Source organism: Ictalurus furcatus, chromosome 27 (assembly GCF_023375685.1).
Source record: "Ictalurus furcatus strain D&B chromosome 27, Billie_1.0, whole genome shotgun sequence".
Lineage (NCBI taxonomy): Eukaryota > Metazoa > Chordata > Actinopteri > Siluriformes > Ictaluridae > Ictalurus > Ictalurus furcatus.
Window position 1 is genome coordinate 17,158,479 of NC_071281.1, and position 10,249 is coordinate 17,168,727.

Genomic DNA, 10,249 nt, shown 5'->3' on the forward strand with positions numbered 1-10,249 from the left:
GCTTTACATAACGCAGATGTTTGGGATCTTACATTCATTTTTTTACTCTATGTTCTCTGGGACTTTAAAGGACAAAAAAAAAAAAAAAATCAATACTGACCTTTGCATCTCCTTCTTCCTCTTCTTCCTCCATATCATCCTCTTGATCCTATTTCACACAAACACACATTTATTATCCAACAAGAGACTTCTTAATAATAACAATCCGCCCTAAACACACACACACACACACACACAAACAGAAAGAAAACCAAACTACTAAAATGATCTCAACTTACCTCCTCTTCACCTTCATCGAGCTCTACGTCCTCGAACTGTGAGAACACAATTACACAAACACAAACAGACACAACTATTATGCGCATTGGCACATACACAATGTTTGTAGTGTGCAACATCATGACAGGAAAAGCGCACAGTGTTGAATAAAGCGGACATTTCACGTACGCTTTCTTCATCCTCCAGCGCCTCTCCGGTGAAGTACAGCACGGCTCTCGGTACTATCCTCTCTCTGAAGAAATGTCCGATTTCAAAATCTGTGGCTAGAGTGATTTCAGAGTCCTCATCCTGTTAGCACGTAAAACATTGGCAGGGATAAATAACACACCCACGCCTCAGTACACCAGACAAACTCAAAAAAAACGGGATGTTTAAATGGCGACCTCGTCTTGTGTACTGATTTTGATTTAAATATAATGGTGTTTTGCTAAAAAAAAAAATAATAATTTAAACAGGCATAAAGTCGCAATTTTGAATATAAATTCTATATAAAACTGACTGGGGAACATGAGCTGAGTTAGTGATGTCATTAAAGCAGGCTATAAAACAGGCTCTTTGGCTGATGTTTATGAAGAACAGAATGTTGGGCTTAACAGTACTGAACGGGCTGCTGTTAAATAATAAATAAAACAAACAAACTAACAAAAAAAATCGCTAAGAAAATTAAGATCCAAATCTTAACAGTTTCCCGGGAGAAAAGCACAAAAAACCCCTCACATTTTCAACAAAGCCACAGTGAAATCGAGTATTCTTCGCCGCGACAATCACAAGAAAACTCACGCGAAGTCATATACGGACTGATATGATGTAGAAATGTTCTAGAAATTGTTTCCTTGAGCATAATAGAATTTATTTACAGTTTATTTTCTACATGGATTATTTTTTAATCGATTTCATATATAAGTTTACCTTGGATAAGTATGTAATTTTAAAAAGAAATTAAAACTTTATTACAATAAAAGAAATAAAAGAAAAAAAAGAAAAACTGGGACTAAAAGCACACTAATAATAAAGACTCACCCATTCACTATCCGGGGAAACTGTAAGGGAAGAGAAACAAGGTGTTATAGTTCATCTACAACTGATCATTTAAGAACTTTAACAATGCGTATAGCCTCTAAATGTGATTTCCAATCTAACAATATTTTTTTTTTTTTTTTTTTTTACCTTTAATTGGGTTGAAAAAGTTAAAAAAGGAGTCAGTGGGCACTTGTTTAGTGACCATCCTCACGACACCCCTGCCCTTGTGCTTCTGTTTTTTCTTAATAGTTTTGACGGTAACATCTTTCCCTTTGTGCCATTCGATCTCACATCTGTCATAAGATGAAGGGGGGAAAGGGGGGGGATGAGGCAAAGTTTTCAAGATTCATTCCAAATTAAAACTAAGAAAATTATGTTGGAGTGTATTTAAACGGATCTCCTATCACACGCACCCCTCACAGTCGATGATCTCTGGGCCTTCGAAGGAGAACGGCTCGTCCGTGTCGGGTTCCGACTTCATCTTGTAGACTTTTGTGAGAACAGTGTTTTTAAAGTAGCTGTTAGGTTCAAAGTGAAACTCTAAAGTGAAACTCTAGAAGAAAACAAACAAACAAACAAAAAAAACACACACAATAAGAATTGACTCATTAACATTTGTATATGCACTAAACTAATAACGGTAACTGACCAACATGAGCGTCTTATGACAGGAGGCTATGTAAGAAGTAAAACACTCTGGATTGTGCTGTTATGGGAAAATAATCAACAATAGGACGCCGTGATGAATCAGAGTTACTCTTATCATCTCATAGTTGATTATTTTCCAATAACACCACATTATGAAGCTTTTTATTCCTTTTACAACGACAAATTTGTCAATGCTGATCATTTATATTTAAAAACGACGTCATAGACCAGTTATCAGAGCTTCTGTTCAAGAGTTCCGCAGTGTATAGGACTTCTCCAGTCTCAAAATGATTCAACCCCCTGAACAGAATCCCTCACACCTGATGCAACTAATAAGCCCTTGATTAGTCACATCAGGTGTGCTTGCAGACCTGCAAATTCAGAAGAGCTGAAAAAGGTGACATGTTATATATGTATACATATATGCATGTTCTCCCTGTGCGGTCTCTCCGTGACCCTTCAATCACGTAGAAAACACGGAGATTTTCACCAACTAATCCAACCGCCCCATGAGATCCAAAGCCTATTTCAGAATGGACAAAGAGAAAGGGTGAAGCTGATTGGTTGGTTCTTGTCACATGACCTGCGGTGCGCGTGCGGAATTCTGAAAAGTTCAGATTTTCCATCTTGAAAAACGAGTGCGTCGCACAGCATGAGCACGTCTACATTTAATATAACAAATAAAAGAACGGGCCCTTATTGTGCTTCCAGTTTCACCCCCCCCCCCAAAAAAAACCTCTTTGGATCTACATGATTCACGTAAATGACATATTTTGATTCAAAACGGCGAATTTCGCCGAAAAGCGACTAGTTTGCAGGTATGGCTTGAGACGACACCCATTTTGCATACTTGTGCTGTTGTGAGGGATTCTATTCAGGGGGCTGAATCATTTTGATTACAACTGTATATGAAAAGGTGTTTTCACGTCCTGCATTAAACTCAGCCTTGGACTTAACGCCGACATCAATGGAAGCTAGTTATCTTTTGAAAACTTTTCTGTAGAAAGTTACAGACTTACTTTGCGCCTAAAAAGACTCTATCATACTGTAAAATGAATAGAACTTTGTCCTTATTTACCATCGGTTCGTCGGGTCCAGAAAACGTCACTTTAATATCTTGTAGATGTTTAAGGATTGGCTCGTCGGCTTCCTGGTGGGAGAAAACCGTTACAGGTTACATTAAAAACCCAATGAACTAGGAGTTATTTACATACATACAAACACAATGTGAACCTCACCAAACCACATGCTCTCTCTCTCTCTCTCCATAAACAAATATTAAACCCCAAATATCTTTACTCCATGACAAACCTGTGAGCCAGTACACCATTATGGAATTTTGGACTACAACAAAAGTACATTTTGTCCAATCTCCTCCAAAGAGAGTGTGAAGAATGAATTACTTTACTGGGAGTAAAAACTCGCTGGTTCACCTGTAGCATATCGCTCAGCATGTCCACACTGCGGAATATAGTGAGCCAGAATTCAGGAATTCCTTTGGGATTTTCCTCGGCAGCGCCCCCCTCTTCCGCTTTCTTCTCTTCTATGGAGGCTTTCTTCTGTAGCTCATCCTGAAAAGAGCAGTCAGGCTCTGATTACAAGATTACAAGCCACTCTGTTGACCATACAAACATCAGGCCCTTCATGGTGACTAGGGTAGAAAAGTCCTAGACTGAGTCCTGATAATCATTTCTACTTCTCATAAAAAAATAAAGTAAATAAATAATAATAAATAAAAAACAGGTCCTCGATCAGCACACATTTGACTAACTCGATGATGTAAAGATGCAGGTTTGGAGTGCTTGGAGTAACAATTACGACAGCATTAATCAGACACCGCGATGCAAAGCTATGCTGATGGTCTACTCTAATTAGTTTAACAATTTTAAAAGTAAAAGCACTGAATGGAAGTTATAGAATATAAAGCCCAGTTTACACCAGACAGGGCAAGAATGTGGTGCGAACACAGGGCTCCAACGTTCATTGGGAAGACACAAAGTTAAATCCTGACCATGCCACAGCCAAGTGGAAGCCCCTACAGTAGCTTTCACATTTTGTGAAAAGTCTTCCTGTCAAAGAGTGTAGGAGTGAAAACCATCACAGAATTAGTGAAATTTACAGGATGACTGCGTGGTCAAGTCCTGGCTGTGAATAGGAGAAGTCGCAGAGAACGAGCGGGGAATGAATGAGTGCTTACACCTGCGTGTGTTTAAGAATGAGGCGTATTTATAGTTTGTTTGTGTGTCAGTCATTGTTTTAGCCCCACAAAAGAAAGCGTCAACTGCTGGAAGAGCGGACAATGACCTTGAGCATAAAAACAGACCGAATGCCTTTGTTTTGTTTTCTGTAAGGTCATTTAACGCGGTTAAACAAAGTGTTGAAAAGCGCTCCGGTTCAAAACAAACTGTCGGAATACGTCGCGATTTTCAAAGCATGCCTCCGGCTTCCTAATTCTCCTCGATGCCTACCAGGCTGGTCGTAACGTGTGCAGTCAAAACGTATATTTGCTCGTTATGTTTATTATATCGACTATACAGTAATGAACGCTCTGCTCGAGTGTAAACCACACCAGTTCTACAATGAGAAACGACGTGGAGTGGTTGTGACACATCATGCCGGTTCAGGTGTAAAATATGCTGAACAGTGCGAATACTCACCGCTAGCTCTTCATCCTCGTGATCGCTCTCGCTCTGCCATTCACATTCCTCGTCTGTAGGTTCCACTGTACCAGTTACAATGCTTTTCCTCTGTAGCCCAACAACGTGGAGAAAGAAATAAACAAAACACACTACTTTTTTTTTGTATAGAGAGGCTGACATGCCAAATTATGTGCCTCAATTGTCATTATAAAAAAAGCAGAAAAAGTTTATCAGAAAAAAGGGTAATCTTTGAATAAAGCAAAACTCTGACGTGTGTCTTAAATTGACCAAATCTGTGAAATTAAAGCTTTATTTAATGCAGCATTTTCACCAAGGTTCAGTGTGTTTCTATGTAAACTGAGCTACGTCCACCACTGACCGGATTAAATTCATCCACTCCAAAGTGCCACCATCCTTAACACTTAACATCTAAATTGTGTATTTATTATTATTCTAACTACCTAACCCACAGGAGGACTAGTTCATACTGCTTCCTGGTCCACCCTATTGGCGTTAGGTAGACTCAAATCCATATATAGTCGTGAACTGAGCGTGTCTTCCATCTGCTTTATTTTATATTCAACGCTGGGACTCACCTTGTCAAACAGTGGTTGATATAGAGCAGCGTACTTTCTTTCCAGCTCGTGTACCTCTTCGTAAAATTTGGCTTCTATGTGTGAACTCTTTACTTGCAGATTCTTTAAGGCGTTGACTCTTCTCCTGATGGACAGCGGTAAGCTGCAGGAACGCGAGAGAGAGAGAGAGAGAGAAGGGAGGTGGTTTAGGAATGGATGAACATCTGGACCAGAACATTTTTCAGCAGCAGGTTTTTATTTTCAAAGGATATGTTGTTTTTCTTACTACACCAGAACATTAACAAAGACAATGAGCTCCTAGGTGAAAGTACAAACCACCAATATGCCCTTCATTATCGAACCATGGTGTACTAGTAAAATTCAAAGAAGATGGCATCGGTGGCACATTAACATTGGGTAAGTCTGTGCTCACCTGTCCATAACTGAAGAACTCTGTGTTAAGTTGTCTAGTCTGTCCTGAAGAGCTGCCAGTGCTTGTGGGTTCTGCATCACCAGATCGCCCACCTTACCTGCAAACAGAGGACGGTTATCAGCACACACAGAAAAAAGAGCTTTCTATCTGGGAAATCCGTCCCAAGTTTGTTATTCCAAGTAGCAGTGGAAGTCACGTGACACCATGACACAAAAAATGAAAACCATAAAACACTACATTTTCAAGTCCTTTACAAATCGCTTGTTTGCATGTCCTTGGTAGAAAACATGAAACGGTTTTACATGTCCGATATATGTACTGCTGTTGCTTTCTTAAAACTTTTTAAATGCATCTGAGCTGACTAGCACATGAGAGCAAGGAAAACAAATGACATTTTTAATCACACTCGCATCATCATTACAATTATTTGTGAAAATGTTAAACATTTCATTGTAGGCCTATTTCATTTTTTTTTTTTGGTAAAGTCAAAAACTGAAAACGCTGAAAATGTTCGATGGCTGAAATTTTCTTAATAAAAAATATTTTTGACTGATCACAGCTGGTATTAAATGGAATGTTAAATATAGTGTTATGTCGAGAGTACGTTGATGGGTTTAATATCAATTAATAAGCGAGGACGTCACTTTTATCGGCGCATCTTTCAAGCGGGAAATCGACAAAAGGTTAACAATGTGAGATGTAGGGAAAGGGGCGGAGCTTATCATCAAGTATCAGGTGATATCGGAGAGGTTTTTTTTTTGTTTTTTTTAAAAATACGTATACAACTTTTTAACTTGAAACTAGCTAAACAGCTTTCTCCAACCTTTCCATTTGGGAACCATTACCACAGGTAGTACATTTTCTAAAGACTAATTAGCTTTTGACCTGACAGTTAGTGAGAGATCGTATTCTGCTCCTTTGAATGGTATGGAATTTTGTTACAATGCTGGAGTCTAGAGATTTCAGATGTATCTCCACGTCTGTGTCAATGACAGACTGGACAGGAATCCAATTGCTGCAACGTCTTGAAAGCACAATAATTAAGTCTTCATAAAAGTTTTAGACTGAAACCTTATACTACCCGTGCCAGAATAGCATCTCAAAATAATCACGCACAGCTTGACTTTACAGAAGAAACAACAGTCCACTGGCTGATAAATATTTCAGCTTCTGAACAACTAAAGAATAGCTTGCTCTTCTTTTTATATATTATATATATATATATATATATATATATATATATATATATATATATATATATATATACACATACACACACACACACACATATATAACAAACAATGAAGATCTTTGTGGATTTACTTCACCTTTGGCTTCAATCTTATCTCCTTCCATCTCATAAAAACACAGCTCGAACTTTCTGCGAAGAAGTAAACATTTTATTTAGAAAGTCATTATTAGAAGGAAAAACATCTTAGGAAAACAAAAATACACAATAAACTCATAATTTGAGTGTACTCCTAACAACGAATCATCACTAACATTACACATTTTTCATTTAATGTAACCGACATTAAAATAATAGACTACGCTTCAACTAAGAAATTGTGTTGCTAGAATAAATATGCGAATTATGGTTCGACGCATAATAATTTAGCTAGTTTCGAAACTCAATGGGTTATGTGGTATTAAAAAACGTCACCAATTACAAAACTTGTCTGAGGTATTAAAACAAATTCTATTTACTAATCTGTAAATTCGAAAAGAAAATCGATTTTGAGATTTCGTCGAAGAGATTCCCTCCCCCCCCCCCTGGAAATTCAGTTGACCGGTAAAATGTGATTAGAGAACTTTTTTTTTTTCTTTTTTAAGGTGTTTAGTGTCTTTCTTTAGCGATTTAACAGCACATCTGAGAGAAATGTTGACATTTCGGACAACTCTGTCTGGTTTTCTGTCTACTTTTACATTGTTAGTACAAAAGCTAGCTAAAACGTTAGCTAGTTGACGCTCGGCCACCATAATTTCTCAGTTGCCTAGCAACGGATCTCGTGCGATTGTTTGTTTGTTTGTTTGTTTTTTAAACCACCTGAGCGGCGGTGGGTGTATCTCGTTTTTGGCTTTCGTGAAATTAGGGGGAAAACGCAAAAAAAAAAAGTGTATATATATATATATTTTAAAAAATATATACATTTAATTATGAACGCAGCGTATATATTATTTACGTGTTATTTCGTAATTTTGTGGATTTATTCCAAAACAGTTGCTTTGATTTTGGGGAAATATTTCGCTCGTGCGACATACTAGAAAACCGCTAGCTCAATCCGATGACGCAACTCGGCCAACTCCGCTAGCTCTCGAAGTTAGCTCAAGGCTAGCTAGCGAAAACATTTCCAGTTTGTTCAGAATTCAGTCACAAATATTGAAAAAGTTTAATACAGTCATGAATATATGGGCTGAAATGCGCAATTACGCTGTTTTTACGTTGCTCCAACAAGCTAGCATTTGCTAACATGCTAACGTTAAATAAAAAAAATAAAAAACACAACAACAACAAAAAAAAAAAGATTCTGGGGCGGCACCACAGGATTTCACTAGATAGCGAGTTACTTCACTGATTTGTTTTTTTTTTTTGTCCTGTATAAGAAAATGAACGAATGAATCCTAGCTGGTTATCTAAATTATAAATTATAAATCCTAAATGAACTAATTTAGGTGTGAGTTATATATTTAAGTTTGATAGCGGCTCGTGTGCTAACAAATGAGCCGCTTCACTATTTACCCTCAATATTCATCCAAGCGAGCTAGCAAGATATTTACAGTTACTTCAGGAGACTAATGCTAGCTAGCCAGCTAACACGGCTAATACAGCATCAACAATACAGCAGGTAAAAAAAAAACAAAGAGCTGTCAAAGCGGAAGACAGAAAACACCAAAACAACACATACCACGGACTGATACCTTTTTAATGAAAATCCAGATGACCTAAAATATGATAGTAGGTTTTTTATGTTGTTGTTTGTTTGTTTTTTTTTAAGCAGCCAGCTTTCTTACCTTTTCCAGAGCTGTTATTCTTCTCATGGATACTTTCAGCACTTTGTATCAATGCTTAAAAACCCACGGATAGCGCCGCCTGCTGTCTGTGACTGTAAGTGCAGCACACGAGCAGCTTAAACACCAGAGATTCATGCCAGAAGAAGGCAACTCTTTTCAGGGGAAAGTTGGTAAGTGAGGCATGCTCGTCACCGGATGGCGTCATGGATTAATTTGCATATTCATCAGCATGATTATTTGCATATCAAGGCGTGCAACGCGAAGAAGGAAGTTTTTTTGTTTTTAAATACTTGGAATAGAGTTTTGTCAGAGTGGAAAATAACAGATTATTTCTGTAGAAATTTTACAAAGTAATCAAAGGGTGATTCGATCATAAGGAGAGTTGGTAACACGTTACTGTAATCTAATTACGTTTTCTGAAAACGCAGTAACGTAACGCTAATGCATTTTAAGTTAATGGATAAAGCCGACGGTATGACAGCAGGGATGATGGCAGCTGCTTCTCGCCGTCACATCCCTCGTTCATTTATAAATGATAAAATATTTCTCAGCAGACCATGTGAATGAAACGTTTGAAACAGCCCCTACAGGTCCATGAGGCCATGTGCACTCGCAGGACATTTCTGCCTGTAGTGGAAGACTGACGTAATAAACGTGTGACCCCCTTCCTAGAGCGGAAACGATGCATGAAATCCGATCAAAATTGATCATTAAAAATGCATTCAAAATGTCGGCTGTGTGTTTTGGTTGTCCATTTGTGATTGGATAACTCAAAATGGATGCTAATACCAGGTTTGAACAGAGCCTATTTACATATTTACAAAACAGAGTCAAACCAGGGCGGTACGGTGGAACAACACGTCTGGTATGGGTTTTTTTCCGGGTTCTCCAGTTACTTCGCACTTTCCAAAAACATTCAGGTTGTTTTCTTCAAAGTTTACTTCAGATCCCCATGGCTTCTGTTCATGAACAGGACCTAATTACATAACTTATTCTTTAAATGCACCTTTTCTCACCTTATATTTATATAAGCGTTATTTTTTTTCACACTGGGGGGGAACACAAAGTGCCTTGTCAGGATACTTTACAAAATGTTTATTAGTCACATAAATTAAGTCGGTGACCACTTTTAATGCAAAAAGGACGAGAAAACAAACTTTCCAAAATGTCATAGCAACTTTATGAAGCAAGTCAAATGTACAGCGTTTAACACCACAAAGGGGTAAAGATAATAAGTTTTATATCACAGGATAATAGCCACAGTTCTGGCCTATGATCAAATAAACATCGACTACATTGATAGTTAAAAAAAAAAAAAAGAAACTTCATACATACAGCTTATAATGATAAAGGAGGGGGGGGGGGGGACCCCCATAAACTAAACAAGCCTTTTAAAATGTACAGAAAAAAGTAAGCAAAGAATTTCCCCCATGTTATATTAACCACTCTGGGATATTTATTTATTTATTTTCGGATCACTTTTTTGATCTTTTAAGCTTTAAAAAACTATTAGAACAATATCTTGGGGTTAACAGTAATAACCAAGCTTTAAAGCTTTGACCAATTTACGATGTTGGATTTCCAGGTTCCATGACAGAAAGATATGTAACCTGACATAGCATCTTTAATCATACGTGGTGTTT

The 10,249-nt window shown here is 37.7% G+C and overlaps 1 protein-coding gene across 5 annotated transcripts in view; it reads right to left on the reverse strand.

Annotated features, from left to right (window-relative positions):
• nap1l4b (nucleosome assembly protein 1-like 4b) overlaps positions 1-10,249 on the reverse strand; it is a 31,846-nt gene that overhangs the window by 3,656 nt on the left and 17,941 nt on the right. For 4 of the 5 annotated variants that reach the window (XR_008384880.1, XR_008384879.1, XM_053616781.1 and 1 more), the window contains exons 1-13: positions 8,607-8,742; positions 6,923-6,975; positions 5,595-5,691; positions 5,183-5,324; positions 4,605-4,694; positions 3,381-3,518; positions 3,026-3,097; positions 1,713-1,852; positions 1,447-1,592; positions 1,300-1,319; positions 448-567; positions 279-314; positions 101-148 (exon numbers count right to left, since the gene is read on the reverse strand). Coding sequence is in view for 3 of the 5 variants with exons in the window: in XM_053616781.1 (XP_053472756.1) it covers positions 101-148; positions 279-314; positions 448-567; positions 1,300-1,319; positions 1,447-1,592; positions 1,713-1,852; positions 3,026-3,097; positions 3,381-3,518; positions 4,605-4,694; positions 5,183-5,324; positions 5,595-5,691; positions 6,923-6,950 (1,077 nt within the window). In the remaining 2 variants the exon portion in view is untranslated. Of the gene's footprint in view, positions 1-100; positions 149-278; positions 315-447; positions 568-1,299; positions 1,320-1,446; positions 1,593-1,712; positions 1,853-3,025; positions 3,098-3,380; positions 3,519-4,604; positions 4,695-5,182; positions 5,325-5,594; positions 5,692-6,922; positions 6,976-8,606; positions 8,743-10,249 lie in introns of those variants that run through there. The other variant, XM_053616782.1, reaches the window with a different exon arrangement.